Raw genomic sequence first — 22,781 nt, forward strand, 5'->3', positions numbered from 1 at the left:
CGTTTATGTTCAAAGAGGTGTTTTGCGCTAGTCCTGCGCCAACGTGTATTTTATCGGTTGTAATTGTGCTGACAATTTTCGGCCTTCGTTTGTGCTGTCGCACTGAAATCTTCGACAGATATCGAAGAACGATACAACGATATGCCTATAAAGGTTAGTGAGCAGTGATATAGCTTCCTGGTTTGTTACTACGCTTCTCAATCCGAATATCCAGATTTGTACATCTGCGTATAGAAAACTGTTGATATGTCATTACCGTTCCTTACCTCTGCGCCGGGAAAGGTTATTATTTTTGGCGAACATTCTGCTGTGTACAGCAAGCCTGCCGTGGCTGCCAGTGTGTCTGCATTGAGAACCTACTTGCTAATAAGTGAATCTTCCAAACCAGACACTATTGAATTGGACTTCCCAGATATTAGCTTTAATCACAAATGGTCCATAAACGATTTCGATACCATCACCAAGGATCAAGTAAACTCCCAAAAATTGGCTAAGGCTCAACAAGCCACCGATGGCTTATCTCAAGAACTCGTTAGTCTTTTAGAGCCGCTGTTAGCTCAACTGTCCGAATCTTTTCATTACCATGCAGCGTTCTGTTTCCTGTACATGTTTGTTTGTTTATGTCCACATGCCAAGAATATTAAGTTCTCTTTAAAATCTACTTTACCCATTGGCGCTGGGTTGGGCTCAAGCGCCTCCATTTCAGTGTCACTAGCCTTGGCTATGGCCTATCTGGGAGGATTAGTAGGATCTAATGAATTGCAAAAGTTGTCGGAAAGCGATAAGCATATAGTGAATCAATGGGCCTTCATAGGTGAAAAGTGTATTCACGGTACTCCTTCAGGAATAGATAACGCTGTGGCCACTTATGGTAATGCTTTGTTATTTGAAAAAGACTCCCACAAGGGAACCATTAACACAAACAATTTCAAATTCCTAGACGATTTCCCGGCCATTCCAATGATCTTGACTTATACTAGAATCCCAAGGTCCACTAAAGATCTAGTGGCAAACGTTCGTGTGTTGGTCACCGAGAAATTTCCTGAAGTCATGAAATCGATTTTAGATGCTATGGGTGAATGTGCTTTACAAGGGTTGGAGATCATGACCAAATTAAGTAAATGCACAGGTACAGATGACGAAGCTGTAGAAACCAATAATGAATTGTATGAACAATTACTAGAATTGATAAGAATAAATCATGGGCTGCTTGTCTCTATCGGCGTTTCTCATCCTGGATTAGAGCTCATTAAAAATCTGACCGATGATTTAAGAATTGGCTCCACAAAACTTACCGGTGCTGGTGGAGGTGGTTGCTCTTTAACCTTGTTACGCAGGGATATCAATCAAGAGCAAATCGATAGTTTCAAAAAAAAACTACAAGACGATTTTAGTTACGAGACATTTGAAACAGACTTGGGTGGTACTGGCTGCTGTCTGCTATGCGCAAAAGATTTAAATAAAGATCCTAAAACCAAGGCCCTTGTATTCCAACTATTCGAGAATAAAGCTACCACGAAGCAACAAATTGACGATTTATTATTGCCAGGAAGCACAAAATTACCATGGACTTCATAATTCGATTTGCGGTGAGCATTATTTATTAGTTATTTTTTAATCTTGACAGCGTATAAAGTTTTATGTAATAAAGATAGGAATAGAACAAAAAAAAAAGCTGGTAGTATTAATTTGACCTCTCAAAAACAGAATGGAATTTAAGCAGGCCATAGTATCCTTGGTACATAGACTCATAATCAGTTAAATAACCATTCAGTCCTTTTGAACTATCAACTTCATATGTCTCCACAAGGTCCTTCCACCCACGAATTTTACGCAGTCGGCCCAATTCATCTCCTGTAAATTGGACCAAAGGTTTGGTACCGTATTTTAATGGACCTACGTTGATCCAATGCAGTTCCTTACAGTATTCTTTTAACGCTTCAATACTGGCCAAATACTCGAAAACATTTTCTGCGGTATCTATAAAATATGCGCTACAGATGATAATTTTATCATAATCTTTGGCATCGGGAGAATATCGTGTAAAGTCCCCCCATAGTGGATCCAAATTATCGCAGCTGTTAAATTTGCTCAAATCTGCCCATAAACTTCTCAACTGGTTATTAAGCACCGTTTGGCCTGAATATTGTTGTACAAAAGGACGTATTTTAACATCATGCTTATATTCGAGGGCAAACAGATTACATACGTACATTAAGGCTGATAATTCAACAGAATCTACCTGAATGTTGGGAAAAGTGCTAGCAAGAGCATGAGGAAGGCCACCCACACCAGCCCCAGGGGTCACGATAAGAATTTTCTCCTTCATGGCCCCGGGTCTAACCACATGATGCCGGATCCTATTAATGATAAATTTCTGTAAAGGATCTCTTTCCTTGCTATAGTAAGAGCTAAAATCACGACATAAATGTGCTAATGCTTCATGGACAGCATTTTGACTGCCTCGGGACAATACTATTGGAAATACGGAGTCCGAATTCAATTGAGTAAGATGGCCATCCTCGATTTTATAGCCATGTTCTGCGCATATTTTTTCTATCTCTTCCATGATTTCTTTGTTGTGTTCGTTGGAATGCATCAATTTCATCAAAGTAAACTCGATTATCTTGTCAATTACTCCTGCGTTTTCTCGGATACTCTCATTATTTTTCATTAACTTGGTGAAGTAACCCAATTCTTGCAACTGGTCTCCTGCAGTTCCGTCTAATTGTCTTGCTCTCCGAAACAAAAGGCTATTATAGCCTTCTCCTCTTGCTCGATACTCATGTAAACGGATTAAGTTCTGCGTTAAATCAGGAAGCGTGGGAATTCCATGATTAATTTTACACAAATTCGATTGATGGGCAGTTACTGATGTCTTATAACCAACTAATTTCAGGGAGGGTGATAAAACGTTAACTTTCTGGGTCAATTTCGATTTTTTTGAGAATAGCTTTTCAAGATGTGATAAAAACCACTCCTGGAACAACTTATTTTGCCTTAGCAGTGTCATCAGAACTACCACAAGGGCTAAAATTATATTGGATGCCAGTGAGCCGACCATTGCCACTTCACAACCTTGTATGGCAGGTTTTTTCACCCTCTTCGCATTCTAAAAAATTTGTTAGTTGTAAAAGTATCGTTTACGTTTTCTTACGGGTTCTTCTTACCTAACCCCGAAAAGCAATGTGGATCTTAAAAGGGTCTCAATATTTGAAGTTCGATAAAAGCCAATTACGTTATTATTGTACAATTATATTATATAAACACTTTTGAATTTTCCAGAGGCGAGCATGCGTCTAAAAGAATTGTTGCCTAACTTTTTGATTGTTCATCAGGAGATCCCTGAGGATCCTATTGCATTCAAGTCCCCTGGTAAACGAGAGGATGAAAAAAAAAAGATCACCATCCCTGAGCTAATAGATAATAAGGTTTCTGAATTAGCTGATGGTGCTACTGATACTTTATATGGTTTGCTGGTCAATGGCCATTTACAAACTGCATACGGTTCATTCAGACACTTCGACAATATAGATAAAGTTCAATATAAAAGAATGATAATCAAATACCCACATGGGGGCGAAGGGACTGTAGATTTTGCTGTAAATGATAGAAGTATCAAAAGAAGAAAAGTTGAGAAAGAATACGTGCCGGTAACTCAACCGGTATTTAATGGAAACTTGAAACGAAGATATTCGTACTATTCCCCTGATGATCCTAAATTGAACTCAGACGATGCAAAACCTATGCTTATTATTCTTCATGGATTAACAGGGGGCTCCAGGGAAAGCTACGTAAGGGCAATTGTCCATGAAATCACTGCGAATTATGACTTCGAAGCATGCGTGTTTAACGCTAGAGGATGTTGTTATTCTGCGATCACAACACCCCTATTATACAACGGCGGTTGGACCAACGATATAAGATACTGTGTTAATGACTTGAGAAAAAGATTTCCGAATAGGAAGTTCTATATGATGGGGTTTTCGTTAGGTGCATCTATAATGACGAATTACCTGGGAGAAGAGTCTGATCGTACCAAAATCGAATGCGCTATTTCCGTTAGTAACCCATTTGATTTGTACAACTCTGCATATTTTATTAACAGTACACCAATGGGGTCACGATTTTACTCACCTGCACTGGGCCACAACTTGCTACGCATGGTTCGAAACCATCTTTCTACTCTGGAAGAAAATCCTGATTTCAAAACTGTTATCGAGAAGAATTTGAAAAAGATCCGCACAGTGAGGCAATTCGATAACTTGTTGACAGGGCCAATGTTTGGGTATAAGAATGCAGAGGAATATTATAAGAATGCTTCATCATATAAAAGAATACCCGGGATCAGAACTCCTTTTATAGCTTTGCATGCTCAGGATGACCCAATTGTCGGAGGCGATCTCCCTATTGACCAAATAAAATCTAACCCATTCACTTTGCTACTAGAAACTTCAACAGGGGGTCATGTTGGATGGTTCAAAGACAGATCCGGCAAGAGATGGTACGCAGAGCCCCTATGCAGATTTCTGAAGGTATTTTACGACGAGATTACAGTAAAAGGATTAAAACCTGACTTAGATAATGTATCACTCCCAAATCCCAATTGTGAACCAATAGCTACAACCTTTCGCGCGAAGTAGTTTGTAAATATGTTGACTTTTAGATATATAACTTGATAATCTTTTTTTTGATGTGCGATAGCCTTATTTTCGAATGAAAACATGAAAAGCTTCGCCAAACTTAAAATGAAAAATTTCAAATGAGACAAAACATGATCGATGAGGTGAACTAAAAGCAATGAGAAGAGAGTATTAACTGATGAAGTCACATATACAATTGGCAGACAAGAATACCCAAAATGCATGAAGTAGTTACAATATCAGTTTCACAGAGAGCCAACCATTTGAACACCCAATTCTTCAATATACAAGAAGGCTATTTGCAACTCTCTAAAGAGCAACAAGTTAACGACTCCAAAATTTTTTTGAATCCAACTGTAGATAAAGTTTCAAGAACAGTTTCATTTACACCACGTGCCTTACTTTGGGACGCTCGTACAGGTAATGGTTCATTAGGAACATACCAATATTCAGAAACTCAAGACTATCATTTCGGCAATGAGGACAGATTCAAGGACCAAACAATCATAAAGACTCATCCAAAAATACCCAAATCCGAATATCAAAGTGCTTTAGATGCGGGAACACCGCTCCCTACTTTGAGTAGGGAGAATACGAAGTACTGGTCTGATTATTCTAAACTTATCTATGGTCCCTCAAGTTTCAATATTCTGAGGGATTGGTACCATGACGTTGAAAACCCGAATCAACCTGACTTTCAAAACTTAGGTGAACGAAAGTTTGACAGATATTCTATTGGTTATGACGAATTTACCGAAAATTACTTGCAAGAGTTTTTTGATGGAAATTTGCATACAGAATTGGAAAAGTGTGACACCTTACAGGGGCTAAATCTCGTAAGTGATGTAGAGAGCGGATGGGGTGGTTTTTCTAGCGCTCTACTACTGGAATTAAGAAATGAATTGCCAAAAAAGACAGTCTTTTCATGGGGGTTTAATGAGGATGATCCATTCACAAATGACTCTCCTATGAAAGGACTTTCCAAGAAGTGGCTTCCAATCATTTCGAACAAATTGCGAAGTACAATAAATATGATGCTAGAATCTGACCTTTATTTTCCATTGTACGCCTCTCCTGGGCTGACAAATTGGGAAACTGCAGGCGAGAACTGTAGGATTTTGGATTCTATAAACGCAACAGTTTCCCAAAGCAATCTTGAGCAAAGGAAGACAATGGATTATTTAACCACTGCCGTCACTTTGGGGTATTCATCAAGGAATATGATCACTGGCATGGTTATCGGTAATACCGATTACTCATTCTGTTCTCAAATAGCCCCCTTCAAGAATAGCCATAAGCACAACGGTGCTCATGTATTTTCGAGAAGTTTTATTGATAGGAGAAGCCAAATGTGTCAAAACCATTCCGAGCCTGATCCTCAGAGTAAAATTATTGAAATGCGTACACACAGATATTTCCCATCTGATACGATACCAGCAGAATTTTCCCGTGATTATGAATTTGCTTTGGAATTAAAATCTTCAGAAAAAAGTCGAGATATATTCAAGCATTGGAATGAATTTGTAGTAAGGTACTTTAAAAATGATAATGACAGAGAAGAATTGAAAAATCAACTTTCCGATTACGCCTCAGCGTACGAATCTGGATGGTATGAAGACGAAGATTCGGGTGATGATGATATGTGATAAGCTGTTTATAACTTTATATTTTCTTAAGCCGAAGCAAACGCAACTAGTTCCCTCCTCTTTAAATTTTCAACTTCTTCATTAGATCTATATCTACGTAAATTACATTAATTAAAAAGTCATGCTATATTACTTTTCCTCTTGAAAGCTTCCATAACCGTCCGTCAAGAACTAAATTCCTCAAGTTGAGGAAAAAATCTTACCTCTTGAACTTAAAGAATGTAAATCTTCGTTTGCGTCCTTAAAGCCATCGTCTTGGTTTTCACCGCCCGATGTCTTTTGCAAGAAGGACTTTCTATTTCCAATGCTGCTACGATCAGAAAGACTAGATATTGGTGCGAGTCGCAGAGAATTTGACCTAGCAACATCAATTTTATCCAAGCCAACAATATTTTCCTCATCAGGATCTTTGATTTTGTTTGCGTCCTCTGAAAAAGTTTTTAATTCATTCAGCAAAAATGTGATATTAGTGACACGAGATTTCACTGATTGAGAACCCCGAAAAGAGCCATCCCTCTTCATATTATTCGGAATATTCCTTTCATTCATTGTTTTTTTCAGATCGCTAACTTTTGGCGCAGTGGCCCTCATTGTTTTCCACGACCTTGCGTCTTCAGCAACAAATCTATAGATACTGCCTTTTGCATTAGCATCGGAAATAACGGTATCATTAGCTTCGTCTATATTATCGTCTATGCTGTTATCGAATTTATTTTGTTTGACCGCAAAATCATTATTATTAGAAACTGTTTTTCCGTTTGAAAGGACGGCATTGTGGGCAGTCCTGTACCCCAGGGGTGTAGCACGAGCTTGAGGGTCCGACAGTAAATCAGAGGTCGATATCTGATTATCACGAGACAACAATATCTGTGCCCCCTTCTTGCTGTATTTGTTTGAACCAGTATCAGAATAGTAGGACAGCAAATCTTCCTTGGTAAACAACGTTTTAGTTTGCATTTTGTACTCAGTTTGTGACTTATAGTCATTTAGTTTTAAAAAGTTAGCTGCCTGTAAATGGTACAAATAATAGGCATATTCAGGCTCAGAAACGTTCTCTAGAAAATAATGTAAACCGGATAATAGTGCCATTTTCCCATACTTATCAAAAATCCCTTCCATCATTCCTTTTTGTACACCATGTGAATCCAGTTCACGTAATAATGAGTACAGTTTTGAAAAGACGATGTTGCTTGGAACCTCAGTTTCCACAATAGTAAATAAACATATAATATGGTTTTTCATGTAATGGGCCAAGTCGATGAATAGTTCTAAACTAATACTTGGCTGTGTAATGTGTTCAACGAGGAAATCAATATCTTCCACAACTGCATTCTTTTCAACATTCTTGATAGTGTCACTTTTCAATTTAAGTAGCAGTTCGTATAACATGTCTGAAGTCTGTTCAGCGTAATAAGTTTTATGATTGAGGTCTGTCATGGTAATACAAGCCTGTGCCACAACTTCTTTATCACTCGTGTTTTTCAACTGGAAATTTAAAAGTTTCCTCATTATATCAAGGACACTCAGGCCCACTATACTGACATCTGAGACAAGTAATGATGACATCAATTTCAAAGAAACAATCGGATTCACATTTTTATCCTTGTCGCTTAGCTGTCTAACCAAAAGAAGAATAACAATATATCGTAGCTGAACAGGTATACCGTTGCATATAAACTCTAGCAGTTCCTTATTAGGCGTATTTTGCAGGCAGTGCAACAAAGTGCGAATGGACAGATTTAATTTATCTGTTTCGGTTGTGTTGAAATAGGATTGCAAGGCTCTTACGGAAAGGTCGTGATTGCCTTCAGCGGCCTTATCCAACCCAATCGTGCGAGTTTGTGTTCGACTTAGCCTTTTTCCTAAATTACTCTCCACAGCTGCTTCCAATGACAAGGTTTTGAATTTCGGATTTCTCTCTTGGAACTTTGAAATAGTATACGCAACAGATTTTGAAACAAAGTGGTGTAATTGTGGGTTACTTGAAACACTATTTGTGTTTGATATATCGATACAGCATTTCAGCAGCATATCATCATTATGAATTCTTTCAGTAACTATTTTGAAAAAAAGATCAACAAAATTCTGGTATAACTGGACGAATTCCATATCACCATTACACAAGACGTCGTCCAAGTTCAGACATATGCTGCTAAAAGCTAGTTCTACCAATTCCACCACGGATACGTCATTGTTGAAATTGTTATTGGAAAGAACTTTGTTCATAATATACAAAAAGTCTTTAACAAACACATTCAAATTCTCCTTGCAATGCAAAACAATTTTGTTCATCAAATCTAATGTAACAGCTATGTTCCCTATGCGACGATGGTTCAAGTCAGAAGTGGAGCGCTTAATTAGGTAAGTGCTGACTTTTTCCAATTTGCTACGTCTTGAATTAACATAATATAGCAAATATGAAGTTTCCGAAGACTTGGGCTTCTTATCAGTGGTCCTTCCTGTAGGATAACATTGATTGACCAGTTTTTGATGTTTTGGTGTGAACATCATCCGCATAGACAATTGCATCGCAAACCACTTTCAGAACAATTGAGATTCAACGAAAGGTGTATAATAGAGCGAACGATCTGGGTTCAATGTACAATATACCCCTGAATTAATACTACTCCAAAAGCAGGCTCGCTAGCAATACTTTCAATTATCCTGGTAGCCTGGCTTTTTTCAACAAAACGATTGCCTTCGTAATAGTTCGAACAAATTTTTCTTCCTCTTCTTTTTGCCGGGGTTCAAGTTTAATAAAAAATAATGTTATGAACTATTATGACAAAAAAGCATATATAGCAAGGAAGACGGGATTACAGTAAAGAAGAGGAAGAAAAACATCTATAGGGGGACTATACTAGTGTTTCAAGATGGCCCCGGTACCAATATACGTAAAAGGGGGTGTATGGACGAATGTGGAGGACCAGATTCTTAAAGCAGCCGTACAAAAATATGGAACTCATCAGTGGAGCAAAGTAGCATCCCTTTTGCAAAAAAAAACTGCCAGGCAGAGTGAATTAAGGTGGAATGAATATTTAAATCCAAACTTGAACTTCACAGAGTTTTCCAAGGAGGAAGACGCCAAACTTTTGGATCTTGCAAGAGAATTGCCTAATCAATGGAGGACCATTGCTGATATGATGGCCAGGCCCGCACAGGTCTGCGTCGAAAGGTATAATAGGCTATTAGAAGGTGAAGACAGCGGTAAAGCTGCATTAAGCACAGGATCTACAGACTTGAAAGTCGGAGACATCAATCCTAACGCAGAAACTCAAATGGCTCGACCAGACAATGGTGATTTGGAAGACGAGGAAAAAGAAATGCTTGCTGAAGCCAGAGCTCGTCTGTTAAATACCCAAGGTAAGAAGGCTACAAGAAAGATAAGAGAGCGGATGCTCGAAGAATCAAAACGAATTGCTGAATTACAAAAGAGACGAGAACTGAAGCAGGCAGGGATAAATGTCGCCATTAAGAAACCGAAGAGAAAATATGGCACCGACATCGATTACAATGAAGATGTCGTATATGAGCAAGCTCCCATGCCCGGCATATATGACATATCCGTTGAAGACCGTCAGATAAAAAAAAATTTTGAGCAGTTTGAGAGAAAAGTCAACAGAAAAGGTTTGAATGGTGATGAGGGCAAGTCAAGTAAAAAATACAAGGACAAGAAAAGAAAACGCGACGAGAACGAATATCTTGAGAAAGCAGTACTGGGTGAATCCAATGTATTGACGGATGAGTATAAGAAACCAAAACTTATACTATCTGCACCGGGGACGAAACAGGGAAAAGTGACCTATAAGAACGAGCTAGAAAGCAAAAGACGAAAGCTTATCCAGGCACAAGCAACAGGCACTGTGTTGACACCAAACGAACTGCCTCCCCACGAACCCGCCCAAGAAGATAATGAACGCAGTAACACAAAAAGTAATAAAAAGCTAAAAACATACATACGAAAGTTTTTAGTGCAAATGTTTGCATCTTTACCGAGTCCCAAGAACAATTTCGAGATTGTATTGAGTGAAGACGAGGAAGAAGAAGACGCAGAAATAGCAGAATACCAAAAAGAAATTGAAAATGAAAGAGCGATGAATGAAGAATATAACTCCATAAAACCACTATCTCAAAAAAATACACCACTCGTGTCATTAGTAGCCGTGCCATTACCTAACACAGCACTACCCATACCAGAATTCAAAAGCAACCCGCAGTCAGTAACAGACCATAAGTACAACTTGTTAGTCGCAAACGCTATAAATAAGGAAACTCACATGGTACCAGAAGCCACGGCAGATTTCCTGAAAGAGGTGGAATCGCGTATGCAGCATATAATCCAAGCGGGCACGCCCACGAAAATACAACTCAAACGAACGATGCCTCCAAGTCAGGTTATTCTGGAATCAATCCAGTCAAAGGTGGAGTCCATCGAACTGTTACAGAGCAAACTACAACATGTGAAACCGCTGGAACTACAGAATAACAATTTGTGCAGCACCCTCTGCCATCACAGCCTGCCCGCCTTAATTGAAGGGCAACGGAAATACTACGCTGATTACTACGCCTACCAGCAGGAGGCACGAACACTTGAGAGTCGCAAAAAACGTCTTCAAGACGTGTTGGATTCCTCTTCCATATAGCATTAGTATACCATTAGTATAAGCTTTATGAAATAAGACGTAGGGAATTAGTAACATTAAATTACCCGGAGGGGATACCTTTTCTTGCCAAGTTGGCCTCATTGGCAAACCGGCGATGGTAATAATAAGACATAGAATTGACAAAGCATAATAGGTGGGCCAGGAGAGTGTGCATTTGCTGGTGAGAAGATCGAGAGCAATGATCGCAAGATTATATATACGTTTGATACTATCTTTACTGCTGTTGCCGCTAATTTTGGCGCAGGATTATTATGCAATACTGGAGATAGACAAAGATGCCACTGAGAAGGAGATCAAATCAGCATACAGACAATTGTCCAAGAAGTACCATCCGGATAAAAATGCTGGGAGTGAAGAAGCCCATCACAAGTTTATTGAGGTCGGCGAGGCATACGATATATTAAGTGATCCTGAAAAAAAGAAGATTTATGACCAGTTTGGTGCAGATGCTGTCAAGAATGGTGGTGGTGGTGGTGGTGGTGGCGGTGCAGGAGGCCCCGGCGCAGGTGGATTCCACGATCCGTTTGACATATTCGAGCGTATGTTCCAAGGTGGTCACGGAGGTTCCGGCGGTGGGTTTGGCCAGAGACAGAGACAGCGCGGTCCAATGATCAAGGTCCAGGAAAAACTATCCTTAAAGCAGTTTTATTCCGGGACCTCGATCGAGTTTACCTTAAACTTAAATGACGAATGTGATGCCTGCCATGGTAGTGGCTCTGCAGACGGTAAGTTGGCTCAATGTCCCGATTGTCAAGGTCGTGGGGTTATAATACAGGTGCTGCGCATGGGTATTATGACGCAGCAGATCCAGCAGATGTGTGGTAGGTGTGGTGGTACAGGACAAGTAATTAAGAACGAGTGTAAGACGTGTCACGGCAAAAAGGTTACCAAGAAGAACAAGTTCTTCCACGTTGACATTCCACCGGGCGCACCAAGAAACTACATGGACACAAGAGCCGGCGAGGCTGAAAAAGGGCCAGACTTTGACGCAGGTGATTTGATCATAGAATTCAAGGAAAAGGATACAGAAAACATGGGTTACAGAAGAAGAGGCGACAATCTGTACAGAACAGAGGTTCTTTCTGCTGAGGAAGCACTATACGGTGGATGGCAGAGAACGATAGAATTCTTTGATGAGAACAAGCCCGTTAACTTATCCAGACCCCCTCACATGGTTGTCTCCAATGGCGAAGTTGAAGTTGTGAAGGGATTTGGCATGCCCAAGAGTACCAAGGGTCACGGCGATTTGTACATAGACTACGTAGTTATCATGCCAAGGACTCTCAAACGTGAGCAAGGTATGCTCAAAGATGAGTTGTAGACAGATAAATTCCTACGTACGCACACACACATATATAGATAGACAACCGGTCCTCTGCATCTGCTAATGGCCATTGGCTTCAATATCAATTAAGAAAAGCAAGAAAAAAACCATCGCCAGTAAATTTCAGATTTGTTCGAGAATTTTTTTCGCGCGCTTTCTATCAAAAAGGATGAAAAATAAATAAATAAACAAAGAAAATGAAAATAGACAACACTCATATATTGTTCTTATATAATACAGAACATCTATTGTTTCTGTGTTTTACTCTTTCCTGTTTCGGTCTCTCAAAGATTAGAGACTTAAAGTCGTTGAACTGACGATGCAACTATCTAAAAGTATATTACTTGCAGCGTTAGCTGCTACCCCATCTTTGGTGAGTGCCATGCTTCCCATCCATATCAAAAACTATAGGTTCATTAAACCTTCTTCTGCCACAAATAGCGAATCCGATAACGAAGTTTTCTTTGTGAAAGGTGTTGATTATCAGCCGGGAGGATCATCCGGCTACGATGCTGATTCTGATACAGATATTCTTTCTGACCCTGAAGTGTGTGCAAGAGACGCCTACACCTTCCAGCAACTCGGCGTCAACACAGTGAGAATATACTCCTTGAACCCTGATCTAAATCATGATAAGTGCATGACCATCTTCAATAACGCTGGTATCTATGCTATTTTGGATGTTAACAGTGGTAATTACGGTGAGAGTTTAAACCGTGCTGACCCATCTGGTACGTACGACTCTTTGTATTTGTCAAGAGTCTTCAAATTTATTGACGCTTTCAAGAACTATCCTAACGTGCTAGGATTTTTTTCTGGTAACGAAGTCATAAATGATCAAAGCGACTATGCAAAAATCGATCCTCCATACATTCGCGCAGTTCAAAGAGATATGAAACAGTATATTTCAAAGCACGCAAACAGAAGTATCCCAGTCGGATACTCCGCTGCTGACAATACCGATTTAAGATTAGCAACTTTCAAGTACTTACAATGTAATTCGTTAGATGGAAATAAAGTCAATGATGATTTGGACATCTCTAGGTCTGATTTCTTCGGCCTAAACACTTATGAATGGTGCTCCGGCACCTCTAATTGGGAATCTTCCGGCTACGACAAGCTAAACTCAACTTTCGAAGATGCTGTCATTCCATTAATCTTCTCAGAGTATGGTTGCAACACAAATACGCCAAGAACTTTTGACGAAGTTTCTGAAGGTTTGTATGGTGGTTTGAAGAACGTCTTCTCGGGCGGGTTGGTCTATGAATACACCGAAGAAGCTAATAATTATGGGTTGGTTAAACTTGATGATAGCGGCTCCTTAACTTATAAGGACGATTTCGTTAATTTAGAATCACAATTGAAGAACATTTCATTGCCAACGACAAAAGAAAGCGAACTTTCTTCAGATTCTATCTACAAGTGTGATAATAGTGCCATCACTAAAATCTATTCTGGCTTTGGAACAAATAATTTCACTTTACCTTCTCAGCCAGCAGAGATTGCCAACATGATTAAATATGGTGTTAATGGTACCAACACCGGTAAAATTTTAAGTGATTATGCTGTTCCAACTACTTTTAACTTTACAATTAAAAACAATAAAGATGACACCGTCTCAGCCACTATTTCCTATGACAAGGCTAATGCACTAAACGAACTAGACGTCACAGCCACAGCGGTCGCCAAGTCAGCCTCCACATCTCAATCATCTTCTCACTCTGTTACTTCAAGCGCCAGTTCAACCTCGAGTGCCAGTTCAACTTCAAGCACCGGTTCATCTTCAACTTCAAGCAGTTCCAAAAGTAAAGGCGTTGGCAATATCGTTAATGTTTCCTTTGATCAATCCGGATACGTTGCATTATTTGCGGGTTTAATTTCTGCTCTTTTATAAGATGTCCATGAACTTTTGAAACATCCATGGAGTTATTTTCGTTTTCAACCGTTTTATTTTTCTGTGTTCTTTTATCTCAACATATGTAGAAACAATTATATGTTCTAAATACTAAACTTTTCATTAAAAAAGCGCTTAAGCAAGACATCTATCATCTCCACTAGTGAATAATCAAACCGTGTTTAAAAAAACGTAAAAAAAGTTGAGTATATATTTAGAGGTAGCAGTGGACAATCAGAGGCAAAACACTATAATTTTTTGTTGTTATTTCAGAATATTATACTAGGTGTTACAAATTTACTTCAGTAAAAAAATTGCAAAAAAAAAAACTACTGAAAAATAGACAACTGAGCGGAGAATTAAAAGAATGCAAAAAAGCGGTTGAACAGAAAAAAAGACAAGTAAAAGGTAAGGGAAAGTAAAGGTATAAACATAATCAATGCCTTTTATTATCGTGAACTTCATCAAACCATCCGGGAATATCGGAACCACTTCCATACAACTCTCTATCAGGTACCCGAATTTCTTCCATACCTAAAGTATCTTTGAGCCATGGGTGGTTAACTAAGCCGCCTGCATCAGCTCTTTTCCTTGGGTCCAGCTGTAACATAGGCGTCAAAAAGTCAGATATCTCCTTCGCTTCATCCCTAGAGAATTTGTATTTCTCAGTTAAAACATCTTTCAAGGGCCAGAATTTCAATTTCGAAATATTTCTTAAAAGCCCTCTTGAGTTGAAGAAAGTTCTTGTATATTTGCCGTTCCTCAAAAGGTATGATGGTAATTCCCCCAATAACTCAATGATCTGTGCGATATGGTCATCATCCTTAGTGTAAGAATGGCCTTCATCCGGTTCAAAAAGAAAATCACCGGTGATCAATTCAAAAATTAGACAACCAGTAGACCATATATCCGCACCACAACCCCACGGTGCACCTAGTAACACCTCTGGTGACCTGTATTCTCTTGTCTGTATGGAATTAGTATAGTGTTCGTCATACCAACAAGCATTACCTAAATCAGCAATTTTGATCTGGATCAAGTTTTCTGGAGAGTTAATATTGGAACTAACGTTTGAATTTGAATCCATAGTATTGGATATATATGGACCGTTTGTGACGGAGCTTTGTGATATGTTGGAAATATCAAATGTAGATAAAGAGTCTGCCAGCTGCTCTTCATGCAATGGTGTGTTCATTATATCATCATGATCACTGTTGTTTTTGTTGCTATTATTTTTGTTAATATAATCATTATTGTTATTATTACTATCATTGTTATTGTTATCGTTACTGTTTTCATTTACGAACATCCTTGTCACAGAATGTGGTATTGAATTTAAGAAATTGTTGTTGTTATTCTTAATGCCGATGCCATTACTAATACTATTATTATTGACGGAAGATGGTATATTCCTATTCCCAGATACGGATGAAAAGCTATTGTGACTACTGCCACAAAAGTGCGCTCTCATTTCAAAGAAATTTGATGAACTAATGGGGGAAGGTAATGGCTGCGACCCTGTGATGATTGTATGACGTCTTGGCCTTCTAAAGCATGACCTTTTAGACAAGTCCTTCTCAATAGAACGAGATTTGGAGTTTGAGTTTGAGTCGGAGGGCACACTTGTTTGGCATTCCGCCCACTTCTCATCACTACTATCATTCGTGGTAGCATCAGAAGATCGTGAAACATGCCTCTGCAACCTTTTTGCTTCTCTTTTCTGTTTATCCAGTGCCTCGACCATCTGGACGATACCCTCCACATCTCCAATCTCCATCAACACGTTTTCTGGTTTAATGTCTGTGTGTATAATACCACACCGCCTATGCATGTAATCAAGACCAAGCAATAACTGCTTTGATATTTGCTTGACATATATTAGTGGAATGCCCCTATGTTCATATTTCTTGATCAAAGCTAGTAAGTTCTCACCGAGGACTTCAAATACCATAACCACATGAACACCATTAGGGCCCTTATGATTAAAATGATCTAATAACTTTAAAATATGATTAGCTCCTATGGAATCCTCCTTTGTATTATCAGCATCGTTCACCCTTTGCAAGAGCTTAATTTCATCTTCAGCAGCTTCAGTGTAAACTTTGTCACTCCGAACAATCTTCATAGCAACATGCGTATTGTTTAGCGTATCTTTCGCCAGCCAAACGGTAGAGAAGTGGCCCCATCCCAGTTTTCTTACTAAAATGTAGCGTGAATCCTTATAGGGCTCGCCTTTAAATGCGGGGTGGTACCCACCCGGCCTGTAATCTTTCAAAGACTCTTCGTTTCTTTCGTCACAAGATGAGATGGAGGAATCTGAATCCGAATCTGAGTCTGAATGTGGGCCCGAATCCGATTGGATTGATACATGCGATTCAATGTCACTGCCTTGTTTCTTCTTGGCGCTATTTGTAGAAAGATCTTCTGTCTTCGAGGAAATACCTTCTTGCACAGTCCCATTGGCAGTAGACGATGATTTGGAAGTTTGTAGGGCTAAAGACAGTTTAGACTTCGTTGGAGCGGGTGCCTTCTTCATCATGTTATAATCTCTCTGAAAGAAATTCTTCTTCGCTTCCTGCGAGCTTGCTGTTTCCTCGCACGAAATGCTTGCATCCGTAGAGCCAGCCAAATGAGCGCTTTTAGCTACAAACCCAGGATAGTTAATCGATGAACCCATTAGCTTCTACACTTCTTCTTCTCTACTCTTTCTCTTCAACCTCAAAAGGGGGTGTATATTTGTACCAAAAACCAAACTTATTTCTCGGCGTCAGGTAACAATTCTAAATCAGTTTTCCAATTTATATCCACTTGCCAGCTACGAATAGACCTTCTATACCCCGTCACTTCTCTATAGCTCTTTCAGAGCCCACGCTCATTGCATACTCTCTCTCAAATAAATAACTAGACGATAAGCTTTAGAAAAATAGAAAAAGAAATTAGAAAAATTTCCGGAAATAATATAGAATCGTCCGTAACGATGTTTTGTCACGTGGAGATACGTGAATAGTGATACAAATACGAGATGGTCCCCAATAAACTCTTCAATAATGTTCAACTGTGTAGAAACAAGGTTATCGAGTGATCGGCTTACTTATTCGTGACGGAGTAGATGCGTATATGTTCTGATGTTCTCACTCTGCTGAAATGGCTTGGTTTCCCGATATTTTGACTCTTTTTATGCCGTCATTTCTTTTTCCTGCTTGTAGGAAATGAAAATTTTCTTTTTTTTCTTCTTTGGCGATGAGCATCGAGGAAAAAATTTCTTTTTTTTATCATTTTTTTCAGTTTCATTTTTATTTCACTATTATAAAGCATTAGTTAAGTTACAGTTCCGGTCATTATAGTGTCTATTTTGCTTGCGTTCGTTGTAGTTGAATTCCCTGGGTCTTTTGGTAGGTTTCATCTATATTCTAAAATAAACTAACGACATCAACATTCACAATGGCTGCCGGTGAACAAGTTTCTAACATGTTTGACACTATCTTAGTCTTAGACTTTGGTTCTCAATACTCTCATTTGATTACCAGAAGATTGAGAGAGTTCAACATCTATGCTGAGATGTTGCCATGCACTCAGAAGATCTCTGAATTGGGCTGGACTCCAAAAGGTGTCATTCTTTCTGGTGGTCCATACTCCGTGTACGCTGAAGACGCTCCTCACGTAGACCATGCTATCTTTGATTTGAACGTTCCAATCCTGGGTATCTGTTACGGTATGCAGGAATTGGCTTGGATTAATGGTAAACAAGTTGGTCGTGGTGACAAGAGAGAGTACGGTCCTGCTACTTTAAAGGTGATTGACGATTCCAACCCTCTATTCAAGGGTATGAACGACTCCACAGTCTGGATGTCTCACGGCGATAAATTGCACGGTTTGCCAACTGGTTACAAGACCATTGCCACCTCCGATAACTCCCCATACTGTGGTATTGTCCACGAAACCAAGCCAATCTATGGTATCCAATTCCACCCAGAAGTTACACATTCTACCCAAGGTAAGACTCTTTTGAAAAACTTTGCTGTTGATTTGTGTCACGCCAAGCAAAATTGGACTATGGAAAACTTTATCGACACTGAAATAAACAGAATTAGAAAGTTGGTCGGTCCAACTGCTGAGGTCATTGGTGCTGTTTCCGGTGGTGTTGATTCCACTGTTGCTTCCAAATTGATGACAGAAGCTATCGGTGATAGATTCCATGCCATCCTGGTTGATAACGGTGTTTTGAGATTGAACGAAGCTGCTAACGTTAAAAAGACTCTTGTTGAAGGGTTAGGTATCAACTTGATGGTTGTCGATGCTTCCGAAGAATTTTTGGGTAAATTAAAGGGTGTCACTGACCCAGAAAAGAAGAGAAAGATCATCGGTAACACATTTATTCATGTCTTTGAAAGAGAAGCCGAAAAGATCAAGCCAAAAGATGGTAAGGAAATTCAGTTCTTGTTACAAGGTACCCTTTATCCAGATGTCATCGAGTCCATTTCTTTCAAAGGTCCTTCTCAAACCATTAAAACCCATCACAATGTCGGTGGTTTACTAGAAAACATGAAGTTAAAGTTGATTGAACCATTGAGAGAACTGTTTAAAGATGAAGTTAGACATCTAGGTGAATTATTAGGAATCCCTCATGATCTGGTCTGGAGACATCCTTTCCCTGGTCCAGGTATTGCCATCCGTGTTCTAGGTGAAGTTACTAAGGAACAAGTTGAAATAGCAAGAAAAGCTGATAACATTTACATTGAAGAAATCAAGAAGGCCGGTCTATACAACCAAATTTCCCAAGCCTTTGCCTGTTTGTTGCCTGTGAAATCTGTTGGTGTGATGGGTGACCAAAGAACCTATGATCAAGTTATTGCCTTGAGAGCCATTGAAACTACCGATTTCATGACTGCTGACTGGTTCCCTTTCGAACACAGCTTCTTGAAGAAAGTCGCCTCAAGAATTGTCAATGAAGTCGATGGTGTTGCTAGGGTCACTTACGATATAACTTCTAAACCTCCTGCAACCGTTGAATGGGAATGATTCATTTCTCTTCCAACATTTTTATACATATGTATATATATATATAAGTCTATAGTACAAATATAATTCATCTACGTTCAAATATTAAAGCATGCTTTTTGCACATAACAGCCAAAAAAATGTAGGTAGAGTGTGAAAAAAAAAATTTGGTCGTACAATCTTGTACATGCGTATATATGCTTCTCTCCATAGAGCTTTTTAAAAAATGTTGTTCTAAAATATCAAAATTGACTCAAATGCGTTGGAATGGTCAACTCTACAACTTTTACCATTTATGTTGGTAATTTCAACGTGAGGGAAATTTAAATAGCCCTTTTTTAAAGGAATCAAATGGACTTCAAACTCCATTCTTTTCTCTTTTATTGCACAACGTTTTTGACCATGAATTAACCATTCATTACTGCTCAAAATTTCAAAAATATATCCTCCATCATTTATAATGTCTTGCCCCCATTGTTCACTAAGATTTTCCACAATTACAATATAGGGGACCGGATTGCCTATGGTAGCCATAGTATCGTGTAGTGCATCATATCTAATTTCCATTGACTCGAATTGTACATGAAAGAATTGTTCAAAACCTGGTAATTGTACCGGAACAGTCAACTGTTTCGGCACCAGATTCCTCACATATTCATCCATATCAGTATTGCATACTACAATCCCTCTGCCCAGTTTATTCAAGCAGATCAACATTTTATCAAGGACTTTTTTTTCAATGGATAACTTTCGTATCTGCGACTTAGTTTTATTCAGGTCTATCGAAGCTTTCAACAACCTAATTATTCTGTTTTCTTTGAATGCATCGTAATCGTATTTTAACTTTTTCAAGATTTCCAATTCCCAGAATATTTTCCATTTCTCAAAGTGAATAAACCACTCAACATCACCTTCGATAAGTACAGCGTCTGTAATAAAACAATCAAGCTGTTCTTTTAGTGTATTGTATCTAACTTTCAGATTAAAGATGTCTTTTGAATCAAAGTTACTATTGGCTGTGATTTCGTAGCAGTTAATGAAACTCTCATTTCCATCAAAAGCAACCAACGCAGGTGTAGCGGTGATATAGTCACCATATATTTTGTAATCATTTCGTGTATCTGGTGCTGATAGTTGTGAGCTGTACAAAATTACCGGCTCTTCCCTAATCGAAGAGTTTAGAAGAAATTTGAAAAAAAATATATCTTTTTTAAAAATGTCTTCCACGGAAACAGATAGTTGTAAATAACATTCAACATGAACTCTTTTAGTCTCACTGAAGGCGCCTTGATCATTTTTTTTGGTAAAGGATGTTTTGATTATTAAGTCAAAGGCGGTTATTTGATCCAACAAATAGTATTCTAGTCTAACATTCTCAAATAAAGTATTATATCTCTTCCTTGCCTGGATCTCATTCATGGAGAAACTAACAGGTACATTTTTCATGTTTCCAGCATTTTTTTGCACCTCAACCTCTACTTGCAATGATTCTAAAACGTCAGAGTGCATGCTCGTCAAGTCAAGCGCATATTCTCCCAAGTTCAAATCATGTGCCTGTCTCACCAGAACCTTGGTGCTTTCCTTACAATATATTTCTGGTACCACGATAATCCCATCTTGATTCTCCGAAAAATCCTTCACGAAAGTGATCCCCCCTACAATAATTTCGAAAGACAAGAGGGAAAATTCACCGTACATGATATCTTTACACTCCAATATCGGTTTGTTTTCACCTTTCTTCAAAAGAAAATCACTAGCTTCAAAAACTATGACATCTCCCCCTGTATTTTTCAAGGACAATCTCATTGTTTTTGTACTGACGTCTTCAGGAAATCCGTAGCTTGTCAAGTTGACTTCAATACCACTGACATTTGCTCTCACGAGATGAACTTTAGGGTTCAACGTTACTTCGAATAACCCATCCAAAGGATAAATCAAATAAATGCTATTTTTCATCTGCAAATCCATGAACTTTTTCCACCAAATTTCCTTGCTATCGTTATCTTTGCATAACTTAAGTATATTGAGAAATGCATTACTCAAAACAGCGGATGCAGAAACCGATTCTCCATCAATTTGTAAGACATCTAACTCGGGGCAGTGGCTCAAGGAATCAATAAAGACTTGCAATATTTTTGAACCAATGTTATTCCAATTAGTTTGAGTATAGTATTCATAACATGAAAGAAAAAGCGAGACGGCTTCCTCATATTTTTCTTCCTGATAATAGAGCAATCCAATTTCAATGGATAAAATATCTACTATCCTTTGACGCTTCCCTTCACATTTGTTAAAGAGAGAAAGAATTTCCTTGGTAAGACCAAGGAAGTTTTCTTGGAAGACAATTTCATCAACAAAGGTTTCTTTTAATAGATCAAATTTATATGAAACTTCTGCATTAGGGTATGATCTGTCCATCAATCTATAACCGCTTGTCGCCATAACACCTTGCACCCAGTTGTCGCGCTTCAACATTAATAACTCAGCTCTTATTTCGCACAATAGCGGATTTGAGACATTTTCAAATGGAAAATATGACAGCATAGAATTCAGAAAATAGTGTTTAAACTCCAATAACCTAACCGATTTTCTATATCCTATTGATATGGATTCAATAAAGTTCTTGATTAGTTGAAATGCTCCTACAAACGCGGTCAATGTTTGGTCATCTAATCTTAAAAGTCTTAACCTTCTAATGAAAAAATACCTATGCAATTGGAACTTGTCAAGAGTACCTTCGATTATTATGGAGCCTAAAGATTCATCTGATTTAGAAGATGATTCAAAAGGTACTTGAAGTTTCCCATCCGGCATATTCATGTTCCTGTGTAGTATTTCTTTCTTGATTTTTTGTAATTCCAGGCTTGCATCTTCCAAAATATTGAATACTACATATAACTCATACAATTTTTCCCTTGTCAAAAGCTGTTCCTCAAAGTTATTTCCTTTTTGTAAATTAGCCAAGGAATGTTGTAGATGTGTTAATCGTTTTTGAAAAATGCTTAGCACTGAAGCCTTTATCTGTTGGCTAAATTGGTTCCAAAACTCCTGCCTATCCTTGGGAGATCTATAAACCGATCGAACCTCCAAAGTTTGTATATGCGGAAAGTCTTTACCAAATTTCTCCATTAGAGATACCGATTTGAATAGATTAGAGTCTACCACTTCAGAATTGGCATACAATAAAATAATTGGTTTGTAAATCATTTTCTCTCCTGTCAATGAAGATACCGATTCTAGACTTGGTAGCCACTGCCTCACCAGAGGCCGTACTTTGGCCCTATACTGGTCGATAGAGATGCAATTCACTATGAGGAATCTGATAAACGGCTGTTCATTATTGGACTTGTCTCCCTCCCCTCTATCTTCTGGGATTAGTTCAATTGGCAGCTTGTTGACCGTTCGTACAGTTCCATCAAATGCTTTCCAATGTATATTGTCTAACGGTAAAATCTGCTGAAACTCCGACCTCAGACTCTCAAATAAATCAAAAGGGTCAAAATAGCTCACGGGAACCGATCCACAATATACTTCTTTATCCATTTACTATATTAACATGTAAAGTCAACTTGACCGACTGTTTTTACCGCTTCTATACTTCACTTGATTTCA

The 22,781-nt window shown here is 38.6% G+C and overlaps 11 protein-coding genes across 11 annotated transcripts; 7 read left to right on the forward strand and 4 right to left on the reverse strand.

Moving 5' to 3' along the window:
- Positions 1–246: 246 nt before the first annotated feature.
- ERG12 (mevalonate kinase) lies at positions 247–1,578 on the forward strand (the record flags this gene model as incomplete). Its single annotated transcript, XM_033912620.1, has 1 exon — positions 247–1,578. One exon carries the CDS (start codon positions 247–249, stop codon positions 1,576–1,578), a length of 1,332 nt encoding a protein of 443 aa, XP_033768511.1.
- A 106-nt stretch (positions 1,579–1,684) lies between these two features.
- SPAR_M03250 (uncharacterized protein) lies at positions 1,685–3,064 on the reverse strand (the record flags this gene model as incomplete). The annotated part of the gene is made up of 1 exon (XM_033912621.1): positions 1,685–3,064. One exon carries the CDS (start codon positions 3,062–3,064, stop codon positions 1,685–1,687), a length of 1,380 nt encoding a protein of 459 aa, XP_033768512.1.
- A 229-nt stretch (positions 3,065–3,293) lies between these two features.
- On the forward strand, positions 3,294–4,643 carry MGL2 (putative carboxylic ester hydrolase; the record flags this gene model as incomplete). The annotated part of the gene is made up of 1 exon (XM_033912622.1): positions 3,294–4,643. The coding sequence occupies one exon, from the start codon at positions 3,294–3,296 to the stop codon at positions 4,641–4,643; it is 1,350 nt and encodes a 449-aa protein (XP_033768513.1).
- Positions 4,644–4,861: 218 nt separating this feature from the next.
- DML1 (Dml1p) lies at positions 4,862–6,289 on the forward strand (the record flags this gene model as incomplete). The annotated part of the gene is made up of 1 exon (XM_033912623.1): positions 4,862–6,289. The coding sequence occupies one exon, from the start codon at positions 4,862–4,864 to the stop codon at positions 6,287–6,289; it is 1,428 nt and encodes a 475-aa protein (XP_033768514.1).
- Positions 6,290–6,469: 180 nt separating this feature from the next.
- On the reverse strand, positions 6,470–8,818 carry EFR3 (Efr3p; the record flags this gene model as incomplete). The annotated part of the gene is made up of 1 exon (XM_033912624.1): positions 6,470–8,818. The coding sequence occupies one exon, from the start codon at positions 8,816–8,818 to the stop codon at positions 6,470–6,472; it is 2,349 nt and encodes a 782-aa protein (XP_033768515.1).
- A 344-nt stretch (positions 8,819–9,162) lies between these two features.
- On the forward strand, positions 9,163–10,932 carry CEF1 (Cef1p; the record flags this gene model as incomplete). The annotated part of the gene is made up of 1 exon (XM_033912625.1): positions 9,163–10,932. One exon carries the CDS (start codon positions 9,163–9,165, stop codon positions 10,930–10,932), a length of 1,770 nt encoding a protein of 589 aa, XP_033768516.1.
- A 199-nt stretch (positions 10,933–11,131) lies between these two features.
- On the forward strand, positions 11,132–12,274 carry SCJ1 (Scj1p; the record flags this gene model as incomplete). Its single annotated transcript, XM_033912626.1, has 1 exon — positions 11,132–12,274. One exon carries the CDS (start codon positions 11,132–11,134, stop codon positions 12,272–12,274), a length of 1,143 nt encoding a protein of 380 aa, XP_033768517.1.
- Positions 12,275–12,596: 322 nt separating this feature from the next.
- On the forward strand, positions 12,597–14,171 carry GAS3 (putative 1,3-beta-glucanosyltransferase; the record flags this gene model as incomplete). The annotated part of the gene is made up of 1 exon (XM_033912627.1): positions 12,597–14,171. The coding sequence occupies one exon, from the start codon at positions 12,597–12,599 to the stop codon at positions 14,169–14,171; it is 1,575 nt and encodes a 524-aa protein (XP_033768518.1).
- A 436-nt stretch (positions 14,172–14,607) lies between these two features.
- Positions 14,608–16,848, reverse strand: SKY1 (serine/threonine protein kinase SKY1; the record flags this gene model as incomplete). Its single annotated transcript, XM_033912628.1, has 1 exon — positions 14,608–16,848. The coding sequence occupies one exon, from the start codon at positions 16,846–16,848 to the stop codon at positions 14,608–14,610; it is 2,241 nt and encodes a 746-aa protein (XP_033768519.1).
- A 764-nt stretch (positions 16,849–17,612) lies between these two features.
- Positions 17,613–19,190, forward strand: GUA1 (GMP synthase (glutamine-hydrolyzing); the record flags this gene model as incomplete). Its single annotated transcript, XM_033912629.1, has 1 exon — positions 17,613–19,190. One exon carries the CDS (start codon positions 17,613–17,615, stop codon positions 19,188–19,190), a length of 1,578 nt encoding a protein of 525 aa, XP_033768520.1.
- Positions 19,191–19,403: 213 nt separating this feature from the next.
- On the reverse strand, positions 19,404–22,712 carry TRS130 (transport protein particle complex II subunit TRS130; the record flags this gene model as incomplete). The annotated part of the gene is made up of 1 exon (XM_033912630.1): positions 19,404–22,712. The coding sequence occupies one exon, from the start codon at positions 22,710–22,712 to the stop codon at positions 19,404–19,406; it is 3,309 nt and encodes a 1,102-aa protein (XP_033768521.1).
- Positions 22,713–22,781: the final 69 nt, after the last annotated feature.

The sequence above is a fragment of the Saccharomyces paradoxus genome, chromosome XIII (genome assembly GCF_002079055.1).
Source record: "Saccharomyces paradoxus chromosome XIII, complete sequence".
In the NCBI taxonomy this organism is placed as follows: Eukaryota; Fungi; Ascomycota; class Saccharomycetes; order Saccharomycetales; family Saccharomycetaceae; genus Saccharomyces; species Saccharomyces paradoxus.